The sequence below is a fragment of the Amphiura filiformis genome, chromosome 3 (genome assembly GCF_039555335.1).
Source record: "Amphiura filiformis chromosome 3, Afil_fr2py, whole genome shotgun sequence".
NCBI lineage: Eukaryota > Metazoa > Echinodermata > Ophiuroidea > Amphilepidida > Amphiuridae > Amphiura > Amphiura filiformis.
Genome location: NC_092630.1, coordinates 41,894,411 through 41,922,176, shown reverse-complemented (window position 1 = coordinate 41,922,176; position 27,766 = coordinate 41,894,411). Strand labels below are relative to the sequence as shown.

At 36.5% G+C, this 27,766-nt stretch overlaps 2 protein-coding genes across 2 annotated transcripts in view; one reads left to right on the top strand and one right to left on the bottom strand.

Moving 5' to 3' along the window:
* The window catches only part of LOC140148543 (host cell factor 1-like), a 32,469-nt gene extending 16,647 nt beyond the window's left edge, over positions 1-15,822 (bottom strand). The window contains exons 1-6 of the mRNA XM_072170538.1: positions 15,637-15,822; positions 6,711-7,020; positions 5,895-6,103; positions 5,076-5,160; positions 4,501-4,607; positions 1,233-1,378 (exon numbers count right to left, since the gene is read on the bottom strand). Of these exons, the coding sequence (XP_072026639.1) occupies positions 1,233-1,378; positions 4,501-4,607; positions 5,076-5,160; positions 5,895-6,103; positions 6,711-7,020; positions 15,637-15,796 (1,017 nt within the window). The 5' untranslated portion in view covers positions 15,797-15,822. The remainder of the gene's footprint in view (positions 1-1,232; positions 1,379-4,500; positions 4,608-5,075; positions 5,161-5,894; positions 6,104-6,710; positions 7,021-15,636) is intronic.
* A 5,324-nt stretch (positions 15,823-21,146) lies between these two features.
* LOC140147696 (transmembrane protein 187-like) lies at positions 21,147-22,279 on the top strand. The gene has a single exon (XM_072169463.1). The coding sequence runs from the start codon at positions 21,285-21,287 to the stop codon at positions 22,161-22,163; it is 879 nt and encodes a 292-aa protein (XP_072025564.1). The 5' UTR covers positions 21,147-21,284; the 3' UTR covers positions 22,164-22,279.
* Positions 22,280-27,766: the final 5,487 nt, after the last annotated feature.

Sequence of the window (27,766 nt, the reverse complement as noted above, 5' to 3'; positions counted from 1 at the left end):
TAGTCCGATTTGAAATTCACACTCTCTGTGTGAGAGATTGAGGTCATGTCTTCCATAGGGGGTGTATGGATTTCAACCAGAATAGCCTTATTTTTAGCTAATGGAGATCAAGTCTTGGAAAGAGGGCGGCATGCCACATTTGGATGGTTGAATGACATAACAACATAAATGTACATTTGCAAAAGATGTTTCAGAAAGCAGTAATTACTGTGGAAACATATGTCACATTTTGTTGCAAATTTTGAAAGAATCTGCATAATTATACACAACCTTTTTCAAACAATAAGAGTGCTAGACTTGTACTTGCTGTTTTAGAATCCACTAATAGTAATTTTTGACACTTCCCCCTCATTGCATTCAGCCAATGATCTCTCTAAAAGTTGAATGATTTTAAGTATTCTAGCAACAGCCCGTATGACAACACTGAAGATTATTTCAAAGCATCCTGTATATTGTTATGCTTCATACACAAGCTCATCCCTGAAATTTAATGAATTGCATTTAATATTCTAATTTTTTTATTGTTATTTTTCATCATCAAAAATTTCGCAAAATCATATTCATTCACATGCAGAATGAAGACTGCATTTATACCAATGTAATTTTGCAAACAGCTGGATGCTGATTTTTTAATAGAACTGACACCCTAACAATACAGTCAATACAGTATAGTATCCAGATGTGCATTTTCTGGCAGTATTACAAGCATGTGTATTATATATAAATGCACCCTTCATACACTGACATATATACACACATAGAAGCAAATACTTGTTTTGCTGTAAGTGGCAAGATATATCATATTTCTCATTGAATATGATTCATGATCCCCTTTTCTACGGACACAGGAAGTTGTATTTTAACTGAAAACTACTTGAAACTACTTGGTCTCTTGAATTCTATAAAAAGGTGACCAAAGTCATTGATCTAAAACTGAAAGTAAAAAAGACACAATGCTGCTATGTATGCAAACATGTACATTTGATTGAATCAAAACTAGTGCAATCTCATTTCTAAATTATGGGTTTATAGTCAAGGATAGAGACCATTGACGACCTATTTTGACCGAGAAGTTGCATACTAATGCTCCAAGTAATATAGAAGGGCATTCAGTTTCAGATTTCGTCAGAGGTTAGTATACAACTTCACAGCCATTTTCATTGATTAGTTAGTACAGACGAGATCAAACCAGATTTTTTTTAGCAGGCAGCTATCATGTAATTTTGACATACCTGATTATTCCATGCTTTGCGATATCCATCCCTACCACTCCAGCAGTACAGTCTTGAATGGATAGCTACAGCACAGTGACCTGCTCTGGCTCTTGGCACGGCATCTTCAAATACCTCCATCGCTAATGGCTCCCATGTCATGGTTTCTGCACAAATTAAATAACATTTCACGAGTAAGGCAATGTCTAAAACAGGTTATATAATCAGTGTTCGAAATAAGCACAAGTTTATCCTCTTGTCCAAAAATCACTGGGGACAACCAAATTGAGCTATGTACTTATCCCCTGGACAACCACTATATTTTACCTCCAAAAATATGACACATTTTGGGGTCAACCAAAATGTTTTGAGGACAAGCAGAATTTATGCTTTAGTTGTCCTCAGGACAACCTCCATATTTTCCTTATTTCGGACACTGGTTATAATCATACAAATAAAATCAAAAGTGAGGTTTTCTCACAATCTCACCTGAATGCAAAGTTTATATTCAAAGATACAGCTACATTTGACCAAATATTAATAAAGTTCAGCTACATTTTTATAAACATTTTAACAAATTAATTTTACATAGTAACCATCATTTAGCATAGCTTCCATCTCTTTTTATTGCATTACAAGTGCTATTACCAATAATTATTTATTTCTTGACTTGGGCATATTTTCATACTATAGCTACACCGTATCAGAAATCTCAAATGTTAACACTGACATGTCTCCATGCTTATTTCCTTAAAAGCAAATAAACACATAAAATAAATAAAATAAATAAATAAATAAATAAATAAATAAATAAATAAATAAATAAATAAATAAATAAATAAATAAATAAATAAATAAATAAATAAATAAATAAATAAATAAATAAATAAATAAATAAATAAATAATAAATAAATAAATAAATAAATAAATAAATAAATAAATAAATAAATAAATAAATAAATAAATAAATAAATAAATAAATAAATAAATAAACAAACAAACAAACAAACAAACAAAAAAAACACACAAATGAACAAACAAAAATGTTGTTTACCAATTCCTTTTAAAGGATCAAAAGATAAAAAAAAAACCCTAATTTTCTCCCTTGCCCTAGGGACATGAGTCAACCAATAACACAAGCCTAATACACAGTAGTTATATGCTTCATTGTATGAGACATACTAGCAACAATATCCTGAATTGTGGGCAACAGACAAGAATTAAAAAAAAGTAGTTGAAACAATGACTGTTATAAAGACTCTAAACAGGACAATATCTGATATTTATTTATTTCCTGCAGCTTCTTGTTAATTTAAACATCCTTGATTAACATGCTGTGTGTTAACAAACCGCAGTAACATGTTTTCACATTGCTTGAACATTATACTATTATCTTGGCAAGTTAGATATGAAGTTTAAACTCCTTTCACATTCAAACACACACATTTCATAATAAAATCAGTAGTTCGACTAAAACGCCATTGCTTTTCATTTTTATGAATTGGGAAACTGCGTAGTCAACAGGTTGTCCAGTAGAATTTAACACTTTCAAAGACAACATAACAAGAGCTCGCTCAAAATCCTAGCAGAAACAGGAAATCCTGAGAATATATTCATCCACAATGACAGACCCGCCAACTTCCCATCCCATTTAACATCTCGCCTACACATTTATTACAACTTCACCAACCTTCAATTACACAATTGACTTTAAATGGGCTATTCCAGTTGAAATCCATACACCCCCTATGCAAGACATGACCTTAATCTTCCACACAGGGAGTGTAGATTTCAAATGGAGTCACCCATTCAGGTAACCCCACTTGAAATTCAAACTCACTGCGTGAGAGATTAAGTTCATGTCTTCCATAGGGGGTGTATGGATTTCAACTGGAATAGCCCGATGGTGGCTTAAAGTAACACAGGAAGGAAGATTTAATTGTTGCTATGAGCTTTTGAAAATCTCAAACTCTTACATTACGGTACCAAAACTAATAATATGATTATAGCTCCTTGGCAATATAACTAGTGAACTAACTCCCAGATGAATCTTATGGAAGCATGCAGGGTTTCATGGGTTGAGATCTAGGTCAACAAACTTGTGATGTGGCAAGAATGGATCCCTCCTGCCTAGTGAAAGCCATGTGACGGAATCTGCCATGTAAAGTAGGAAATTGAAAAAGAAGCACTTGCACACTAAGCAATGTTGAATAATGCTGCATGTCCTTTCCATTATGACTTGCAATGTTTTTGTGTGTGTTGGTTTGCAGTGACTTGGCACTTATGTTACTTTCAACTTGCAGATGATTTATAATCTTTTCTGGAAGATTGAATTTCTGTTCACATTTTCTCCTTCGTATGCATTGACAGAAAACTGTTTATAGCGTATATTCTTGCACTTGCATATATGCAGTTTGGAGGACATTGTAATAATTAATGCAAACTATCCTAACACACACACATCCACAAATGTACTCCGCACCCCCCACCCACAAATATGTTTTCCATTTGTAGGTTGAGACAGACAGACAGACAGACAAGCACAATGTTGACAAAAGTTATGATAAAACATAGATTCATTGAGACCCACAAAATTACAAGTTCACATAATTTCTACTATTTGTATGGAATGGTCACAAATGCCAACTCAACCAATTTCAGTTTGAATTTAGCCATGAAGCTGGTAATACATTACACAATGTTTATAATGATATTATTAGAAACATAAGAAAACAGCTTTGAGTTGACTGATACACTTGAATAATTGACAACCTCCACCAATTAACAATACCATCATAGCAGGTCTAGAAATCTGTGGCAGTGCGGGCGAATCCATTTGGATTCTTGCAAAAGAATTTTACGAGAATCCTTGATTTGACAATTCGACCTCCCGCTCCACAATTATTGAAAAAATACTGCCCTCTATCACTCTGATTTAGTCATCCAAGATAGTAGCTTTGGAGAACGAAAGATCGACACATAAACGATGGCTGTTTTTGCTGTTAAAATGCCCTTTCAATTTCAAATCAGTATTATTGTACAAATTATTAATGATTGAAGTAAATTATACCATAATTTGCCATTTTTTGGTTCAATTGCTTAAAAAATGAACTATAAATTGTCAAACCGGGAGAAACTTAATAAATCTTTTTGTCTTTCTGTAAACTGTTTTTTACTGTCAAAAGGTCATAAATAACAGACAGGAATTACACAGATGACAGGTAGGTTGGTATCTGATTACTGTCTACATAATATAACAATCTAAAGTTGAGAGGGAGGAACACTTACCCAGATTGAGGGAGGCCAATGTATTGGTACATTTCCACTCTTTCTCATGGGTAGCTGTCTTCACATCATCCATAACTAATGGCACCCAGCCTCCAAATACAAACATTCTATCAACAAACAATACAATTTGAATTGTATCAAGTTCAGACATATTTTTAAACCATTACTTTTTTTCACATATATTATCTTAAAATTTAAACACTGAAATTGATGGTTGTTAATAAGAAGTGATAATGGCCTAATGCTAATTGAGTTATTGATTACTGGAATAATACCTTCTTCTTAAATATGACTTAATTGATTAATTACTGATAAATCAATATATTTAACGTTTAGCTAATATGGTATCATTTTATTAATCAAACTCCAATATATAAATTTCCATTTATTAATATCAGAACAATTTAAATCTTCCTCCTGAGAATGAGCATGGACTGAAATTGTTCACAGGATCACATCAATTAAGGAAATTTAATCAAAAAGTTGTTATACATTATAGTCTGTGAAATTCTGATAACAATTTTACATACACATTTTTTGTTTTCTTTTGTTACAATTTGTTCCCTCAATCTTACCTGTGACCAATAATAGTAGCTGAATGTAAACTACGAGGTAGAGGGCTCAGTCCATTGATATCTGGTTTGATCCAGCTCATTGTGTCTGCAAAGGATAAAAAGAAGTTACAATCGTTAGTCCAACTAACAGGGCCTTTGACTGGAATGACAGAGAGATTGAGAAGCAGACAGCCACATTATACTGTGGTGGGTCAACTGTGAATCAGGCAAGAATTACGTCCTATCATGGTGGGACTATGGTGGGTCAATAGTCATGATACAAAGTTATTCTGAGCGAAACCAGAATCAGACACTTGTTGTTGGCAACGCACCAAGCATAGAAGTTAGAATTTCTTTTCACCTTGTAAGAATCTACTTTGATTCTGGTAACAGCACTTTACATAAACTTTTAGATTCTCCCCATTTACTTAGAGTGTCTACATGCTCAAATTTGTATGAGAATATCTTTAGATTATGCAAATCAGTTAAGGACAATCTCTAATTTCTGAATACATAATATGAGTTAAGTCTTTGGAGCATAATACATTACTTTGTTGGTTGAGTCATACAAGTTGGGAGTCAGATGTTGTTATCTAATTTTGAGAGTCTGAACTATACTAAAATGCAGAAAACCTTAGACGAGCGCGTATTGTAAGGATACATCGCGTATATACTGCGTTGAACGCACTTGTCTCTGATTGGCTGCTAAGGCGATATATTGTTGCTGAGTGGAAATTTATGAATGAACTGTGCGCCAGTCGCGTTGTTAGCGCCAATTTGCAACATCACGGTAGTCGCGCTCGTAAAAGGTTTGCTGCATTTTAGTATAATCATACTTACCAATATTGAGTTGGTATAAGTCCCCTAACCTACATCCGCTCATGCCTCCGTATATGATGAGCCTTGGATGTCTGTTATCCCTGGTTTTGTAGGAAATACATGTGTGTGATTCTCTGGCTGGGGGTGGTAATCCATTTGTCGAAGGAATGTCCCACTGCATGTTCTGATATCCGGAACGCAACTCAAGTGTATACAAATCATTAAGATATCTGTGGACAAAATCAACAGTTTGTTTTAAAAATAATGAACTAACTAACAAGTTAAATAATACTGTATGAACAAAACTTCTGTTCAACAATTGGTTTAGGACAAACCTATATTCAAATTTATAAGGAGATTGCTCATTGTTGCTGCTGTAACTTGTGTTTTAATAACAATGTTCTCCTGATTCTAACTTCAAAGGATATCCTATTCTTAACACCCATTAAATGGATCAAAATGTTAGTTAACATCAAGGTTCAAGGCTTGAGCTTGAGTCCTGCTTTGCTACCAGGACTCAGTTTTGAAAAAGTGAGTTCTGGTTCACATGAATTTAGCCAAAACCAGACCTCAGATCCAGATCTAAAAAAAAAAACTTATATAAAAACACCATCGATAAAATTCATGATTCAAGATGGCCGTCTTCAGTGCGATCGACAACTGCACAGGAGTAACAAGGCAAGATACTGCCACATATGACCATGAAGGCAAATAACAAGAAAAGTTGGTGAAGTACATGGTAATTAAGAGTTGGCACTGCAAGTTTTTGAAAATAACATTGGAAATGGTCAATATTTGGTCAACATTAATTATAACCATGATACTTATGCAGCTTACCTCGGAATATTATTTTTGGGATCATCGCTATCATTAGCCAAGCCTCCAAAGAGATAGGCCTTGCTTCCCACCATTGTGAAAGTATGGCCAAGCCTTGGACATGGGTTGGGTCCATTCCTGGGCGCTTTGGGTTTCAATCTCTTCCATTCCCATCTGCTCGCCTGAAGCTCATACAGCTCATTGGAGTATTTACCATACTCCACCATCCCTCCGAATATGAATAGTCTGGTGCCATCGCACACAAATCCATAGGCAGCGCATCCTGGTGGAATGTCCCCTCTTACTGCTGGTACAAACCATTGATTGGTGGCTGTAATCAAAGATAAATATGCATTGGTATTATGCTAAAATACCATATTTTGTGTTCATGTTTCCACAAGTTTCACCTGCTTTAGCAACATTTGACCTTGGGGATGCAATTTGTAATGATTAGTATGATAAGAAGCCTTTCCATTTAAGTTTTCAGAATATTATATACTTTTACCATATACTTCTTACCATTCAAGTCTATACCATAACATATCAGAAGCATACGTGTAAAAAAGATCACTGACCATTTTAGAAACACTCATTACTAACTCATCAAAGTAAAACACATTTCGATTAGAGGTAAATATATATATACTGGTGCTGACAGGGTTGTTTGATTATTAAATCGCAATTTAAATCACTTGATTTTTTTTAATCACTGATTTAAATCACCTTTTTCACTTTTTACCATTTTTGATCAATTGTAAGTTGATTTCTTTCTTAAATTGACTGTTTTACTTCATTCCCAATGTTTCTACAACTTTTGGATACAATTAAAATACCTCTATGATGTTACTTTATCTATTGCTAAAAATTCATCTTCAAGGTGCAGAATTCAACAGGTTTTTTCCCATGATTTTACCAAATTTTTTCATTGACATTTTCACATGTAACTAGATGGACCGCGGTTTTCGGATGTCGCGGTTTTCGACGCACAGCGTCGACCGTGATGCCTCCACCAAAGGGAGTGATGTGGAATTCACAAGTTGATACACAAAGCTTCAAGCCTAAAAGAGGAGACTGAATTTGACCTTAGATCACACCTGGATGACCCCAAAACAACCTTTCAATGACTCCTGGTGACCCCAAAATGACCGCCCAAAAATTTGGTTCTAAATGTTGGCTGTACCCACTAAGTTTCATGCCCATATAGTAATTATACTAATTTGACCTCAGATGACCCCTGGTGACCCCAAAATGACCTTCCAAAAATTTGGCTCTAAATGTTAACTGTACCCACCAAGTTTCATGCCCATACAATAGTTTTTACTAATTTGACCTCAGATGACCCCTGGTGACCCCAAAATGACCTTCCAAAAATTGGTTCTAAATGTTGACTGTACCCACCAAGTTTCATGCCCATACGACAGTTTTTACTAATTTGACCTCAGATGACCCCTGGATGACCTCAGATGACCCCAAAATGACCTTCCAAAAATTTGGCTCTGAATATTGACTGTACCCACCAAATTTCATGCCCATATGACAGTTTTTACTAATTTGACCTCATATGACCCCTGGGTGACCCTGGATGATCCAAAATGACCTTCAAAAAATTAGGCTCTGAATGTTGACTGTACCTACCAAGTTTCATGCCCATACGACAGTTTTTACTAATTTGACCTCAGATGACCCCTGGGTGACCCCAAAATGACCTTCCAAAAATTTGGCTCTCAATGTTGACTGTACCTACCAAGTTTCATGGCCATATGACTATTTTTGCTAATTTGACCTCAGATGACCCCTGCATGACCTCAGGAGACCTTGACCCACTAACCAATATAAACGTGTTCTGTCTGGGGTCAAGATGCACCCACCCACCAAGTTTGAGGAACGTGCGACCCCCAGTCTCCGAGAAAAGAGGTAAATAAGGAAAATGGGCCCTCTGACCTCAAATGACCTTTTACCTCAGTACATGACCTTGAATCTCACCCAAAAAAAAGTAGCCAGAGTTTTTGACCATGACCCACCTATCCTGAAAATCTGAAGTCAATCCACCCATCCATGCCTGAGATATCGCATCCGGACGGAAGGACGGAGGCACGGAAGGACGGACATTGCAAAAACAGTATGCCTCGCGGTGGAGGCATAAAAACATGAACCATGATGCTTCGGCAGTATACTGTGGAATATCACTGTCACTGGGCGGCTCATACCTTTACTTCTTATCTTTCATTTGAAATCATAATACCTTCTTGGGATTTCGAGATATGAAAGGACCCAAATTAGGAATATTGACACAGGAGTGTGACCCCCAGTGGAAAATACTTTTAATGTATCCTAAAGTTGTTTATTTCGGGGGTCATAGCTTCTTGGCAATTCGAGATATGAGAAGGACCTATATGAATATTTTTTTTGTTTCTCTGTTTTTTATTTTTACAAGATATCACACAAAAAAGATTTACAAAGCAATCACAAAAAATATTGACCCAGACAGGGCTTGAAATAAGGAGGGCCCATGAGCCCTCGAAAATCAGTGAGGGCCCCGCAAAAGACACATACGGCGGGCCCAAATGGCCCGCAAAATTTGTGATAATTTTTCTCACTATTTTTGTGGGGTTCATAGGTTAAAACCAATGGCCCACATTCAGCCCACAAAATTGTGTGAGGGCCCTCAAACATTTAAGATCTAGGGCCCAAATGGCCCTCAAAAATTCTGGCTTATTTCGAGGCCTGGATCCAGGTTTTATGATGAGTGTCACCTCCGGGTAGGGATATATTTTTATTATATTCTTTACTTTTTTCTCTTTCATATGACACCACTCTGGGGGCCTGGGGGATGGGGGTTGATTTAAATAAGTGTTGTTTTTTTTAAATGTGATTTAAATCAAGCAACCCTGAAATATTCAGTAAACATTTTTTCAGCCTATTTTACAAGTTGACCTCGGATAACCTTTGATACCACCAATACACATGTGTGTACTTAGATTAATAAACACACTAGGGATGTAAATTAAAGGTTATTTGTCTAACTGTTTAAACGGACCACAATCCGGTCGGTTAACCGTGTAAACGTATGTAAAAAAAAACCCAAAAAAAAACAATTTAAATTTATTTTTCAAAGTTTTTGGCGACTTTGGAGAACCACTGGACCTACCGTATTGTCTGTAATAAACACTCCCCCTCTGATAAATGCCCCCTCCAATTTTTCAATGAAAAATTGACAAAAATGCAAGCATTTCCATGCCATATCGTTTGACTATATTATAGGGGCAAGGAATCCAATAACAACTTAACACTAACCACCCCCTACTTTTTAAATGGCATATTTGGTTGAATGCAATTTCCTTTCAGGAAATGTATACTTAGTACAGGGTGGAGTGCATATTTAAAATGTTATGTCAGTTTCAACCTCCAAAGGTGTAAATAAGCTCAAAAAGGCTGCACAATGCAAAATGGGGCGAGTTCAAGACACATGGCTACATGAACATTTCAAAGAAAAAATTTGGTAAAATCATGGGAAAAAACTTGTTGAATTCTACACCTTGAAAATGATTTTTTAGCAATAGATAAAATGACATCATAGAAGTATTTAATTGTATCCAAAGGGTGTGGAAGCATTACAAATGAGGTACAAGGTGGTTCTCGAACCACAAGTCTCGCCTGCTTTTGCGACCACCTGCTTTCGCGATCTACTTTTGGTAGAAATAAATTGATTTGGCGTTTCTCAGCTGGGCTGCAGGGCATAATTACCTGGCTGATGGTGACTACCCACCAAATGTCATGCCCATCCGGCAGTTGTTACTAATTTGACCTCAGATGACCCCTGGTGACCCTGAAATGACCTTCCAAAAATTTGGCTCTAAATGTTGACTGTAACCACCAAGTTACATGCCCATATGATAGTTTTTAGAAATGTGATCCAGGTGACCCCTGTGTGACCTTAGATGACCACAAAATGACCTTCCAAAAATTTGGCTCTAAATGTTGACTGTACATACCAAGTTTCATGCCCATATGACAGTTTCTAGTAACTTGACCTCAGGTGACCCCTGAGTGACATCGGATGACCCTGAATGACCGTCCAAAAATTTGACTTTAAATGTTGACTGTACCCAAATGAAATGAAATGACCTATAAATGCCCATGACAGTTTTTAGCAATTTGACCTTGGATGACCCTGAAATGTTGACTGTTTCCCACTATGTTTCATGTCCATATGACAGTTTTTAGTAAATTGACCTCAGATGACCCCTGGGTGACCCCAAAATGACCTTCCAAAATTTTGGCTTTAAATGTTGTCTGTACCCACCAAGTTTCATGCCCATACAACATTTTTTTAGTAATTTGACCCCAGGTGACCCCGGATGACCCCAAAATGACATTCCAAAAATTTGCTTCTAAATTTTGACTGTACCCACCCAGTTTCATGCCCTCAGATGACCTTGACCCACTAACCAATACAAACTTGTTCTGTCTGGGGTCAAGATGCACCCACCCAGCAAGTTGAGGAATGTGCGACCCTAGTCTCCGAGAAAATGGTATTTTGCTTGAAATGCATAAATTATGCAAATTGGGTACTTAATTACCATATTTTGCACTGAAAATCAAATCAGGTTGAGAACCTTTGGCTGCGCTACTCCCCACCAAGTTACGTCACTGCACCCCATACGGATCTGCAGATAATCTGTTCACAAGGTTTTTTGCTTGATACGCATAAAATACGCATAACTTATGCAAATGAGGTACGGTACTTAATTAGCACATTTTGGCAATTTGAGATATGAGAAGGAGTCAAGGACCCATATGAATATTGACCCAGGTTTCATGATGAGTGTCACCCCCGGGTGGGGATATTTTTATTATATTCTTTTTTTTTTCTCTTTCATATGACACCAATCTGGGGGTTGATTTAAATTAGTGATTTTTTTTGAAAATGTAATTTAAATCAAGCAACCCTGAAATTATTCAGTATATATTTTCAGCTTATTTTACAAGTTGACCTCAGATATAAACCTTTGACCTTTGATACCACCAATACACACATGTGTGTACTTAAACACACAGATTGGAATTTTTCATGTATGTGCCCTCTAAGCATTCTCGAATTCAGCTGACGCTGCTCATTCTGCGCAAAGTTGACCTTGACCCACTAACCAATACAAACTTGTTCTGTCTGGGGTCAAGATGCACCCACCCACCAAGTTTGAGGAACGTGCTTGAAACGCATAAATTATGCAAATTAGGTACTTAATTACCATATTTTGCGCTGAAAAGCTAATCAGGTTGAGAACCGTTGGCTGCGCTACTCCCCACCAAGTTATGTCACTGTACCCCATACGGATCTGCAGATAATCTGTTCACAAGGTTTTTTGCTTGATACGCATAAAATATGCATAACTTATGCAAATGAGGTACTTAATTAGCATATTTTGAGCTGAAAATCTAATCAGGTCGAGAACATCTGGCCACGCTACTCCCCACCAAGTTACGTCACTGTACCCCATATGAATCTCCATTCTCCAGATAATCTGTTCACAAGGTATTTTGCTTATTACGCATAACTTATGCAAATTAGGTACCGTACTTAATTACCATTTTTGCGTCCAAAATCTAATCAGGTCGAGACCCTCTGGTCATGCTACCCCCACTTAAAGTTTCATCATCTCAGCACTTACAGTTCTCAAGATAATGCGTTCACAAGCTTAAATTCCGAACACACACACACACACGCCACACGGACACCCCCCCCCACACACACACCACACCATAGTGATTATTAAGCCTCCCTCTGAACATAGTTCAGGCGAGACAAAAACAGTCAATTTAAGATAGAAATTAATAACTAAAAATTAATCAAAAATGGTAAAAACTGAAAAAGTTAATTTAAATCTGAGATTTATTTGAATCGTGATTTTAAATCATACCAACTCTGGTCGGGGAGGCTATTTGTTTTGGTTATGGAGTCAAAAAAAGAATTAAATAGCGGGGGGGGGGGGGAGTTTTTTTTATTTTTACCAATTTTGGGGCATTATAAATCTTGCTTTTTCTCGCATTTTGAAGTTGCCATATCGCATTTTTGGTCAAAAAATGTGTTTTTTCTCTAAGCCTCTAGAGTTATAGAGGAACACAAACTTCAAATCAAGGCTCCCGCTAAGGCGCGTCCAGGACGTGATATTCTATTGTTGGACGCACTGTTCAACAAGCTGCATCAATGCCCGGCATCCATGTGAACGCAAGTGAATTTCAAAAAATAATCAAGCTAGTTTAAGCTTACTTCCCATAAATTTCACATATCTATCATGCATATTAAATTAGCAACAGACCAATCAGTAAATGAGTTAGCAGCCAGTTTGCAGTTTGGTTACATTCCCTCCACACAAACATTTTGTGTACCAAATGAGTCCAATATTTTAAAACTCTTAGCGAGACCAATAAATCCCGGGCAATAAATATTGGGCGCAAAGCATCAGGGCTTGAAAAAATGTTAATTTCCCGGGAAGTAAGCTAAATTTCCAACAAGTTATAGCATGTTTTTATATACGGTACAAAAAAGACACAATTTCCCTCCAAACACCAACATTTCCTGGGAATGAGCTTCCCAAATTCCCCACTTTTTCGAGCCATGCAAAGCATCCAATTTTATCATTATTATGTTTTGGATCCAATATTTTTACACACTTGGATTCATCAAAATATAATAATGGTTGCAATTGGATTTGAACTGTTCATGTGGGTCAAGATTTTTAATTTTCAGCCTATTTGCAAGTTGACCTCAAATGACCTTTGACCTATCAGTATGTGATCTTGGATGGATAGTATACCACCAAATACATGAAGGCACCCATGATAATGCAGATACATGATACCTGTAGAGTTGGGCACTGCAAAAGGTAGGCTTTTAAGCCTTATAATGCCCATCCATATTCACACATAAAACTAAAATGCAATAGTACCGAGTGAGTGATGATGACTAAGGGTGTCTACGTTTACACGTTTAACCGACCGTAAAATGCACTATCCGTTTAGGAAAATCACTAACCGTTTAAACATAATTTTTTTTTTTTCAAAGTTTTCGGCGACTTAGGGGTACTACACCCTGGCCAATTTATGCCTATTTTTGCATTTTTTTTTTAAATTATAGCACATTGGTAACAAGTAAGATATGTATATTATAGGGCAAGGACTACAACTACTGTACTAAAAATTCAGCAACTCAAAGCAAGTAGTTATTGATTTATTGATCAAATATTGGTTTTCCCTCATTTTTGACTGTAACTCCACAACTATTGTCTGTGCTGAAATAAAATTTCCAGTGCAGTAGTTGTAGTCCTTGCCCCTATAATATACATATCTTACTTGTCCCCAATGCGCTATAATTTTTGAGAAAAATGCAAAAATAGGCATTAATTTGGCAGGGGTGTAGTACCCCCTTAAGAGAACCACTGGACCTACCGTATTATCTGTAATAAACTCGCCGGAGGCATTGCATTTTTCCAAAAAAAAGTGTAAAAAACTTTAAAATCGGGTTAAATTTCCCGATGGTGCTCCTGTAGAAAGGAGGGATTTACAAGTACCTAATAATGGGATTAATGGCAGCGCCCACAGAGTAGCGTGGTAAATGATATTTTTGTGGTAAATACAACAAATTTACACCTGCAGCTGCAAATGCATCATCAAGCAATAATTAGGTAATGAAATGGATGGAAGTTTGAGTCGTAGTAGGTTTTGTCCATGCAATTGAATTTAGCGATCGTCAATGACATGACTGATGCCAGTTTTAAGCTTACTCAAAAGTCAAACGATATGGCATGGTCGGAATTTGGAAATGTTTGCATTTTTATTTTTGTCAATTTTTCATTGAAAAATTGGAGGGGCGCTTATGGGGGAGTGTTTATTACAGACAGTACAGTAGGTCCAGTGGTTCTCCAAAGTCGCCGAAAACTTTGAAAAAAAAAATCAATTAAAAAAAAATTTCTAAGATTTTTTTACATACGCTATACGGTTAACCGACGGATTGTGGTCCGCTTAAATGGTTAAAATAACCGCTAATTTACACCCCTGATGATGACCCACCGGCCACCAGATTGGTTTCAATAAGATTTAACTTTTTGAAATTTTAAACCAAATTTTAACCAAAAATATAAGCCATACAGTTACATGGACAAAACAGACACACTACTCATGATGCCATAACATAACATAAGCTAAGGTCTTTTCCTTTGGACGACCTAATCAAGTCGAACATGATCATTCAAAAAGTACAAGTATTCTTCATTCTAAATTCTTGTCAATTTCGACTTTATTTCTAAATTTTATCCAACTAAAATACTTAACCAAATACACGTTAGATTCGACAAATGGTACTTAAAGAAAAAGAAGTGCAATATTAGGTACATCACTCAAAAAAATACATTCAACTATGGATTTTCGCCGCGCCGATCACAACCGTGGTACCGGTACCAAACTTTCACCTGATCGGCGCCATCTTGGATTTGGTCAAAATTGGAATTTTAGTAAGGGGATGGGCTTTTAAAAATACGTTTAAAATACTTTTTTGTGATCAGATTCAACTTTACAACCCATAAAGACAAAGCTTAGATGTTTACTGAGCTTAAAGATACAGTTGGGGAATGTAGCGATCCATACGATGAGCGTAAAAACAATGTTCTTGACATTACGAACGGCGCGATATTAGAAGTTTGTATGGATAAACAACGGGCGCCGCCATCTTGGATTTCTGTAAATTGACAAAAATTTGAGCAATATCAAAAGATCTGCAAAAATTGACCAACTAAAACTATCAACATCATTAATCTGCACATGTGGAGGAGTTTTCAGGCCTGTTTTAGGTCTATGGAACAGGAAAAACAGCAAAGCGTCAGACCCCTGTAAAATGACAACAATAGGGCGCCATCTTGGATTGGCCAGTGCCCGTCAAAAACTTTAAACTCACCTGTGTTGTAAACGTGAAGTTCATCGACGATCCCCTCGTTCCCACCGCCGAACACTACCATAAGGTCTTTAATTGCAACAGCTCGGTGCCCATGCCTTGGTCTAGGACAAGGACCAGTCGTGTTTGTCACACGCTTCCATTTCAGTATGGGTGCCGCCATCTTGCCTCTTACCCACAATGCCCTAGTTTTCACTGAAGGACCCGTATGTTGTAAACAACTTATTTTTACCTTCTCAATTTGAGCTACTTTTCATTAATTTTATTGGAAGTATATTTGATGTTTAAGTACTAGAATAATATAAAAATAAATTACATACGTTATTAAATTAATAAACATAATAATTTTAAGTTAAAGAAGAATAAATAATTCTAAGAATTCCTGTGAATATGTTCTTTCATGACCAAGCCTATTATAAATTTACTTTTAAAAGCTGGATCAAGTAATGTTTGGTTTAGCAATGATGTACTAAATGTTATTCATATTGAATAAAGTAACAACAACAATTTTTTTAATTGTTAAAAAGTGATTGAAGTTTTTCTAATACATTTATTTCTTCAAAATAAAGTACTCTGAAACTGCTAATTAATTTATGTTTACATGGTAAATAGAGCGCCACCAATGTAAACAAATTAGCTGGTTTCCAATTTAGACACATCGCTGATATAACGTGTCATATAAAACAGCCGGGGTCACGACTAGGGAGGAACACGTGATCCTGTCAGGTTTGTTGATGTTTTTGTCTGAGCTTCAAGTGTACCTGCATGCCTGTTTAGGGTGTAAATAAGCCGTTTTTAGAGCTCTGGATGAGTGTGTGGCCTGGGAGGTATACAGGTGGTGTAACAAACTAATTTTTAATTTACAGCTCCTAGGCTTGGACACAGTTTGCAGATGGGTAAAATTTTACAACACAGCAGCCACAGGTGAGGTGAGGACACTGAACTGGCACTGCGGTACTGCTGGATCATGAGGCTCTTTGCCTTTGTCTAGTAGTAGTATGAATGATATTGTCTATATAGTCTAGATTATCTGCTTAACCTTCTGACTTCAAGCCCCAAGTTGGTTTGTTGGGATTTCTGTTATGATATATATTTTCAATTTAATCTCAAATTAATCTTCAGAAAACAAAATTAAATGGTAACTTTAAAAAAAAAAATTTTTTTAAAATTCTGTCATAGTCTAGAAAAAAATAGCCAGAGGTACTCTCACCTCCTCCGTCACTACGATTTCCACTGTCCTTCTCCGTATGAAGGTCTGAGATGTCTACATTAAACCTTTCCAGGGTACAAAATACCACTTTTTCTCATAAATACCACTTCCTACCATTCCTCATGTGAAGATGAGACCCCGGGGCCACTCAGCTACATTGGTGTACACATGCGTGAACAAAAAAACGTGTAAAAAGGGGGGTTTTTTTCGACTAACGTTCCGTGTTTAGGGGTCTAAAAACGCTGTTTTTCAACAAAAAGGGGTGTTTTTTTGTAACCAGCAAAACGTGTTAAGGGGGGAAATTCTAGGAAATAAGTAGTACCAGATTTGAACACTTGTCGATCCCCTCGCAAATTTTCCCAATTATGATAATACAGCGCCCATCCCGGCCCTCCATGTACATGCTATACCCAATAGCATGTATTGATGACCGTCCCCCATACTAGCTATAGCGTTCATTTCTGCATGAAACAAGATGAATTTTCCTGGTGAATTTTCCACCCATTGCCTCCACCACATGCTCGGTCTTTCTCGATCGTTTTTACTCAGTCGACGAAGTAAGAACTTTTTTTTATCTTTATGAATATCCTTTCATCTAGTTCTCCCATGGTACGGTACTTAAAGTTATTGTACTACTACTAGCTTTTTTATCTATGATACAAATTCCAGGGTATAATTTTTTTTCAAAAGGAGGATTGATGATTACTGTGTATGAAAGCCATTTGGAAGTTCATAGTTTGATATTGCTTTTTATTTGAAATAAATTCTTACCTGATGAATTTTAAAAGAATGTGTACATTGTAAATCCTTTTTTAGCCATTGTGACCCTCTCCATTAAAGTGTTTTGTTGATATTAATAAAAAACCAGGTTCGGGTCAATTTTGCATTGACCAGAACCTGTTTAGGGGGTACTTTTTGGGGGGAAAGCGCGCTAAAAACCTGTTAAGGGGGTGATTTTGAAAAACAGGGTAGAACCTGTATACATGTAGGGGGTGTTTTTAAACCGTTGTTCACGCATGTGTACACCAATATAGCTGAGTGCCCCCCGGATGAGACTTAAACAAAACATATTTGGTGCATGTTCGTAAATTTTGAGCACATTTGAGGATGTAAATAAAAAGACCAGACTTGTGACTGTTATTGTCGCCGTGTTTTGAATTCTTCCTATAAATAGATGCCGTCAGTGTGACGTCATCACCGTGACTAGCCGCAGTCTGTGGCCCTCACAGACTTAACGAGGGCGTAGCGCGCGGAACCGAGCGTGTTGCGCGAGGCGTTCAATCGAGCGCGTCGGCCTCTCTGACGCAACCTCTGTGGATAGTATACTGATAGCAACAGAGCCCGAAAGTAGTGCTACACCACGACATGAGTTCAGGGTGCCCCGTTTCTACGTACGTACGGCATTCATGGCCCTATATGGCGAGGAAGGAACAACTAGGGCCATGATGTTTCGGGCTAAAAAAAAAAGGGGCTGTTCACAAATACTTGTTAGGGGGCCTGATGCAAAAGGGGGCCCTTAAAAGTTTTGACCCTCCTAAGAGGTCCTGAAAGAGGCACTCATGTATTGTATTTAAATTTTAAAGGCCCATTCAGTGATTTGCTCATCCGGACGATCGTAAAAATCATCAAAATTCAGATTTTGGTACCTTTGTAATTGGCATAGATGTGCTAACATAGCCTGCTAGTGGTTCGGTCGAAAGCCGTGTATTTTAGACAAAATAAAGCATTTGCATGATTCTGGACTTTTGATACTGACAGTACAAAAGTCCGACTCGAGATCGAAAGAAGCTCACTCTCCACTGCACTAACACGCGCTATGCGTATTGTTTCTACTACTTATTACATCAGTAGCTACTATTTTAAACAAAATACACAATTTCAACTGTTTTTCATATTTGAATTGACCGTTAGTTTGCCTCGGTGATCTTTAATTGCTTATTTTGTTTTCTACTACAAAAATTAAGCGCCTGTTTTAAATCAATTTAGACTCTACTTCCCCGTGTTAGAAACACTGGACTAGGAAGTTTTTCCAGTCGATTGGTGGCGACTGTACTAAAAAATCTCGATTTTCTCGAGTCGATCTGAGTTGAAGTAGAAAACCTTTCTAAAACTTCTGTTTTTGACTAATTTGTCGATGTATTCAGGGAAAAGTGGTTTAATGAAATTCTGTAGACTTATTCTTTATTTCTAAGCAACTCTGACAAATTTCCATTTTTTTTTAATGTTCCTGTGAAATCACTGAAAGGGCCTTTAAGCATCCGTGTGAATTGACTTAAAAGTGACCCTACGCAAGGATGTCAAAAATTTGTCAAACTAACCCTAACGAGGATTTTACTCAAATAAAAACACCCTAGGCCTAAGCGAGGAATACCGGCTAGACATTATAAAAGCACCCTGAGCAAAGAATTGGTTTGAAATTTGCTTCTAAACAAGGATAGACATTGCATGTGTTGGTATGAGTGTCATTCAGAATTTTTATTAATCTGGTTTGTAAAATTGCTCGGAAGCCACTCTTTTGTGCGAAATAATTTGATAAATATCTCACATAGGTGTCCGTAGAGAAACAAAAACCAATTTAAGTTTGATGACATGCTATAAACAAAAGTACAAAAGTGCTTTAGTTTGGAGGCTAATCTCCGCTTGCCCTCCCTGTATGAAATGTTGAAAATTCCATCTCAAAGGATCAACTTTGACCAATATTTTAACTAGTTTTGTACAAACGTAATCAAACTTTTTGACCCCCTTCCCTCCCCATGAAAGAACTTTTGAATTTGTTTACATATTGGATGTCATTGAACTGTTGGTGCATGGTTCCATTTAAGGGGGTACTACACCCCTGTGGTAAATTTGTGACTATTTTTGCATTTTTCTCAAAAACTAATACTACACTGGTAACAAAAGTTATGTATATTATTGGGGCAAGGAATCCAATTACTACACTGAAATTTCAGTGAATCAAGACAAGCGGTTTAGTAAATATGATAGGAAATGAGGTACATCCTAGCGGTACCTCATTTTCTATCACAAGTGTCGAACTGCTTGTCTTGGGTCACTGAAATTCCAGTGTAGTAATCGGATTTATTGCCCCTATAATATACATAACTTTTGTTACCAGGGTGTTATTAGTTTTTGAGAAAAATGCAAAAATAGTCACAAATTTATTGAGGGGTGTAGTACCCCCTTAATGCACAGATTATATTAAAATGTACAGCAAGTTACTACCGGTACTACAAAAATATCATATAATATATATACCACTTAGAGGCACTTACCACCATTGACTCCTATTGTAACCACCTGAATTTTATATAAATTCCTGTTTTAAATGACTCACCCATTCATTTTGACAAAAACAGGCAAAATTGTCAGTGCGTGCATTTCTTCCATTTCACTTACAGCATATCCCTGCTTATAAGTCAGCCTCTTGGAATTCTGTGAGGTTTGGTAACAACGATCAGAACCCTTAGAATTCCAAACTTTTGACAATTAAATCAACAGTCTATTGTTTAGAAGCCAAAAGTGTGAACAAATATGAAAATGAATTAACTTAATTCAAAAGATAATTTCTAAATGTAGTCTAATTTCCTGATTCATGACCGAAATCATTGTATCTTCTTCAGTTTTGAATATGGCCATTTTTTGGCAAAAATGACCATTTTGATGTGACAATATTTTGCAGTTTGAATATGATACATACTCTTTCAACGTTGAAGACAATCTCTGTTTGAATATTTATGCATTCATTTCTTGTTATGTCAATTGTGATGTTCTGTGAAAGTTCATGATTGCTTGATGTGCCTGTGATAAAACAATGATATAAATAACATAGTTAGCATTTTCTCAAAAACAATTCTTGAGGTCATAACCTTTCAATGGGCTACAAAAAAGTTCACCACTTGGCACTCGATCATTTCATTTACTATTTTTTGGCCAGCATTTGCTGCATGAGCATATCAAGTAAGACATTTTGCATTTTTGACTTCTTATTCTTCTACACAAAATTTCAGCCAAGAAAAGTACTTATGTACTACTACTAGTACTCAATTCCTTCAGTTTTGATGATCAATCTGTGGTCAAATCTTGAATGACCCTTGAACTTTTGAAATGCTTATTGGTTCATTTTGTGAGAACTCTTTACCAACTTTCATTTTCCAATAATATTAGTATGTTTTTTGCTTATCTTTTATTCAATCTTTTCATTTTCCCCAAAACTGTGTTTGCAGGGAGGATCATATTATCCCTTTATCATTCTATTAAATTACATTTGTACCGTACCTTAAAAGTGTGTTATTTGTATCTTGCAGGAAAAAATTGCCTACATAAACTCTGAGTGAATGCACTAATGCAGACGGTAGCTTCCATAGTGAGCCCATCACCTATCGACAACAACAATTCTTATACATGTAAGTGGTCTTCCATCAAGCCGTAAACCGTTCCAATCATGAAGTTGAATATTTTGTGGGCTTTTCTTCAAGTGTCCTTTGGTCTGGCCATCATCATGTTGGTAATCAGACAAGGATTCTTTGATGGAGCCAAGGTAGAAGTCGGATACAAATACTACGCAGAAGAGCCTGATTCCAAACTGGGTGGGTTTGTTTTTCCCGATTGGATAAAAATGCCTGCCAACACCATAGTGAATGCCGGCTATTGCTTAGTTGGTATGTACTGGATGCTAAAAATCTTCATGAGGGAGCAGCAAGGTAGCGTGTCATCGCAGGAGGCATATATGTACTATGTATTTGCATGGATGGCAATATTTTATGGACCGGTACAGTTTACGAGAATCATCACACAGGCGCCTAGGAGTGCGGTGCTCGATCAGTGGGTCACACTACCATTTTTTGCTTGGGTAGCTGTGTGGGCTAAAACGTTGCTAGTTGGATGGAGCATGCAGTGGGCAATGGCTCTTATGATATCGTCTTCATTGAGTTATAATATGATCTTCCTTCATGAACAAGGTTTTGAGATTGCTCTTCTTTTACATGCAATCAATGGCTTGATGCCATTATGGACTGCTTTCAATAGATACCCTGCAAAGGATAACCTTTTTAACTTGATATGTTTGGTCGTGTGCTTCCTAGACTTCACTGTGGTTAAATTGTACGATTTAGAACTCGGAAAGTTCCATCCATTTTTCACAGAATTTAGCGGCCATTTTTGGTCCAAAGTTGGGGACTTTCTGATGATTCACTTTGCGTGTAGACTTCTTTTCAATATTAGTGAGGCAAAGAAATTACTAGAAGAGAGTGCAGCTGTAACAAAATTAACAAGTAAACCAAATAAATCAAGTAAAGGAAGTAAGAAACTGAAAATTAAGTAATTAATGTTTGGTGAAGAAAGTATCAAGGGGTCAGTGACACAAAGATGTAACTCCATTTTGGCCATTCTGAGATAAATAAGTTTAAAGTTAATGGTCCACATTGACTTAAATGTAGTTAAGTCTATGTTTTATTGGCCCTTGATTTCTATGGGGTGCTAAATGTGTTTATTGGAAACTGCTCATGTTTCTGAACATTTTGATTTTAAAATCTCATTTTTGAAAAAAATGGAGTTACCTCTTTGTGTCACTGACCCCTTGATATATTATAATGTGTTTGATACATTTTGATTGATTGCTTACCGGTATAAATGATCAGTGATCAAATAATATCTTTGCAACTGAACCATTCAAGATTTTATTGATATATTGAGGTAGAAATGTAGCTTTGAATTTGCACATGATAGTTACGCATTCGAGGCTAGACTAGAGTCAAAAGCAATCATTTTTCGGCTGATCAGCATTGACATTTTTTGCAACAGTTACACATAAATTTTCAGTTGATGTTTAAATTTGGATGAAAGTTATTTTGATAAGTCAACTGTGCAAATCTTTTGAGTAAAAAGGTTGAATATTTTGAACAGTCTAAAATTTGAAGTGCAATTTGATCAATATTTTAATAAGATAACCCGCCGTGATCGTCTGTGTGTACTTCTAAACTTATGATTAGCTATCGGTAAACAAATTCAAAGCTTCACTTCTCAAGTAATTCCACAAATATGGTTGGACCTCCATTAAATACATTTTCCAGGAAACACAAATTTATGTTTTAAATGGTTAAAACCAATTTTTATCAAAATCAAATAATGTGTTTTAATGAATTGCAATTTATTTTGCAAACATTTTGGAAAAACAATGTTTTGTCAACATTTCTCATATAATATGTCAATTGTAATATAAAATTTACACCTGCAGGCTGCAGCTATGTGTTGGTGAGAATGTAGATAAATGTGAACTAATAAGTGTAAAGCAATCATTCATCACATATTTAGGATTGATAACCAGAAAGCCGTAACTCATAAAGGAAAGCTTGTGAGTTAAGACTTTCTGACAGTTCTCAATTCTTGATATATTGTGATGTTTACCTCTTGCAATGTATTTATGTTGTTCAAAGTATTATGTGTTACTCAAATTTGTCTTTTGTTGTTGTCCAATGGAGCTATCTACACAGACGGGGCGCTAAATCAGCACCAACCTTTACTTCAGAGTGTGAATCTGTAGTTTGGACATTGGCCTTGAAAATAAGTGCACTTGAAAATGTGAATTTTGGGGCCTGGGTAGCGTGCAAATGCAAATATTGCAGTACAGAAGGTTTCAAAAGGGTTGTACAAATTAAGTACACATTGATGTGGATATATGTGACATGATCAAGGGGAATGAATCGCATGTCGACCCTGGTAGAAAATGAGTTTTACATATTTTTCTAAAGAGGACATTTAGTGCTTTCAGAAACTGAAAACCCTGTCTTGATACGACTTTTCTTTGCGTATCAATTGATCAGTCGCTGAAAACAATAAAAAACAAAAGAATTTGAACACTTTCTTTACCAATATCTCAAAATCAATATTAGCGACATCCGACTCATTTCCCTTGATCATGTCACATACATACTCTCCTGTGTAGATTGTCCCAGTGGCAGTGGGCTAGTCCAGTTGAAATCCATACACCTACAAAATGTATGGATGACATGATCTTAATCTACAAACAGGGTACAGGTTTCAAATGGACTCGCCCATTCAGGTAACCCCATTTGAAATTTACATTCCTGGTGTGGATGATTAAGGTCATAGGGGTGTATGGATATCAACTGGAATTGCCCAATATCAATTTCCACTCCACAGTAGTATGACAAGTAGGACCTTTTTTGTAAGTTACCAGACTATACTCAGCTTAGACTATGGTGCAAGAAAGACAAATCGCGAAAGTCCAGTGACTGTGCCGCCTGAGAGGGGCGGTTAGTGGATTTTTGTGGTTAATCTTTCTTGAGCGATCAGAGTCAGAGTATAATTGGTAACTAAGAAAAAAACCAGGTCCTACTCGTCGGACTACTCCATTGCTGCAGGCGAGTTGAATACCAAGTTTGAAAGAAGAGATTAAAGACAACTCTTTACAATTTTATAAAGTTGAAAGTTTTATTTGTCTATAACTTACACATAGCACAGTGGAAACTTGTTAACACAAAATCTGTTAATGACAGGAATTTTGTATTATTATGATTAATAAAAAATTTCTGATAACAGTTTTACAGTCTCAAGCATACCTTTTTAGGTAGTTTTTTTATGACCTGATATAACCTAAAAAGTAAACCCATGGCCCTGACAATTTTGTGTTAACAAAGTTTCGCTGTACATTGTAGGCCTACTGTTTGTGAGTTAGTATCTCTATATAACATTGTTTTTATAAAATAAGATAAATTTACCAGCAAAAATTAACATCTCTTAAAAAGTAAATCTTGAGTGCAAAGATAATTTTTTTTTGTACATTGAATAATTGATCAGTATTCTATAAAACTGTGAAAGCACTTCATAACTATTTCTCTCCAATAATCACTTGGACATTGGCAATTATTTTGTAATTTATAAACAGAAGTGGTGTCCGGGCCCTGGCTCAACCAACCACCAATTCTAATAAAATGTATGTTGTGATCTATGAAATCAGATGCAACTGATGCCTCACTTTTTTAAGTTATAAGAAACTGTAAACTCAGACAGGTAATTTAAGGTGTGCGATGGTGTGCCATCACACTCGCGCGCCTTAAAACTCAATGTCTGCTATTTTACCGCAATTGAAATATATGAAACTGCAGTTATATCAAATGTAAAACTTCAGTGTTTGTAATTACGTTCCTGTTCAATTGTCAGCCTCATTTCTCCATACTACTTAACCTCAGGGATAAGCTACTAATAAATTGATGTACAGTATATACTATATAATTGAAGACAGAGGTGAAAAGACTAGTTTGCGTCTGACGTTATCCGTCAATCAAACTCGAGCACGGTTTGTTTACAAGTGTTGTGATGATGAGTTGCTGAATTTGGCGGTAAAAAGGGGCGCCTTATTGTTAATTTTGCACCTTGAAACATACAAACCATCTCAAAAGTTAGGTCTTTATACTAGTAGGAATTTTTTTCCCGAAGGCACCATGTCAGCAATGCCTAGAAAAGTTGCGTAATTTTTTGCCATTTTCTGCTATTCCTTTTTTCCGATCGGCACCAGATAAATCGACCTTCCTTTTTACGTGCTATTAGCCAATCAAGGATCATAGGGAATTTGACTGACAGTGGCATTAGACGCAAACTAGTCTTCTTTTTTTTTTATCTCTGTCTTCTATTATAGTCTGTCTACCTTCTTCAAGCCAGAAAAGTAAATCAAATGTTGAGGATTATCTCAATAAGTACTAAATTTTTGCAGGAATCTGTTATGCTAATTGGATTCCTTGCATCAGTTGCTTTCTAAAAATGTTTACTTTAATATACGTCTCATCATTACATTTAGAGATACAATAAAAAACAATATATCTAAATTATTGAGACTATGTATTCTTCTACAGACAGACTTTTGTAAGTAGAGTATTCTAATGGTATAATTTGTTCAGCTTATAATTGGCGAAAATTGTTCGGGTTCTGTTACTGCACGTGGCAATAAAGTCCTAACTTGCACTTGCATAAATTCACATCATAAGCATGCACCAGTCACACATGCAACTAGCACAAGTCCTTCACTGAACTGCTTGCACACCAGGGTTCCCGCTACACTGAGTTTGGGGTCTTTTAGCACATTAAAATCATGTGGGACTCTATATATTTGTCAAACTTTGGCAATTATATGGCCCACCGAGACTAAAATGTGATAACCATGTCAGAATTTGTGTCCAAAGACCACTCTGAAAATATTTGGGACCCCATAGTTTTCAACTTTTGCAGATTCCAAGACCCTGTGTAAGGACCCTGTGGGACCCCATAGTTTTCAACTTTTGCAGATTATGGGGTCAAAGGGACCCTAAGCCACTTGTAAGCCAAACAAACTATATCCAAGACAAATGACCTGATATTTGTATAAGGTGGTACACAAATGGAAGGGTCTGTTACTGCACGTGGCAATAAAGTCCTAACTTGCACTTGCATAAATTCACATCATAAGCATGCACCAGTCACACATGCAACTAGCACAAGTCCTTCACTGAACTGCTTGCACACCAGGGTTCCCGCTACACTGAGTTTGGGGTCTTTTAGCACATTAAAATCATGTGGGACTCTATATATTTGTCAAACTTTGGCAATTATATGGCCCACCGAGACTAAAATGTGATAACCATGTCAGAATTTGTGTCCAAAGACCACTCTGAAAATATTTGGGACCCCATAGTTTTCAACTTTTGCAGATTATGGGGTCCAACCGGACCCTAAGCCACTTGTAAGCCAAACAAACTATATCCAAGACCCTGTGGGACCCCATAGTTTTCAACTTTTGCAGATTATGGGGTCAAAGGGACCCTAAGCCACTTGTAAGCCAAACAAACTATATCCAAGACAAATGACCTGATATTTGTATAAGGTGGTACACAAATGGAAGGATTAAAACCTGACAGCTGCTTTTCACAGAATAGCAAAAATAGAAAATCATGACAATATGTGCAATGCTCTAGAGTTTAGGACATTTTAGGATAATCTAAAAGTCCAAATTTGTACAATTCTTATATGATTTAAAATCAATGCACGAATATTATTAATGTTATTTGTAACATTTTAAAATCAATTAAGTATTATATTGTTAATAATTGCACATGTTTGTATATTTGTGACGTAAATAAACATTTGATACAAAGAGTGAAATATCTACACAATTCTTTCCCATCTGTGTGTTCAATCTGAAATTGCATATATTATTGTGGCAGATTTTTTAAAGTTTTATTTGTCAGCTTTGCACATCACCAGGGAACTTCTCACTATGGCTCACCTGTACAAAATTAAGACAAATGGCAGTGATAAATTAACGATATTTATAAAATAAATATTTGTGACTTAACATGTGCTTCACCAGGGATATGTATCAGACCACTTGCAACAATTTATCACGCTGCCACCGAGATACATTAGAATAATTTCGCTTCAAGGGCACAATCAAAATGCAGATTCGTTCTGCACTGTAGATTGTAATGATCCCCTTACAGCTCCCCATTTCACCTGGGTGGTGTAAGGCAAGTGATGTTAAAGGCATTGCCCAAATTCACAACACATTGGCCTTGAAAGCCTTGAGCTATCCCACGATTTACCACTGCGCCACAGTGCTCTCAAATATGTACATCACCATGGTATTTTGCTGTAAAACTCTGATGAGAGGGTACTTCCACGGTGCTAACAAGGTGCCTCCAAAGCTTGCTATCTGTGCTTTCCGTGTCGTACACATTGTTAATTTCGCCACCATACATGTTGTACATGTTGGGAGTTGCACTATGTCAACATCAAGGAAGTAAGCTCTCGTCAAAGGTTTACAGCAATTTACTATAATATGATTCTCAAGTGCCCTGGTGACAAAAATGAAAAATCAGTGGTAAACAACAAACAATTTTAGTAGGCAAACAATATTTCCATCCCAGTATGCCTGTA

What these genes read in the sequence shown, in the direction of transcription:
- LOC140147696 (XM_072169463.1), top strand. Translation starts at nt 21,285, where the DNA reads ATGAAGTTGAATATTTTGTGGGCTTTTCTTCAAGTGTCCTTTGGTCTG.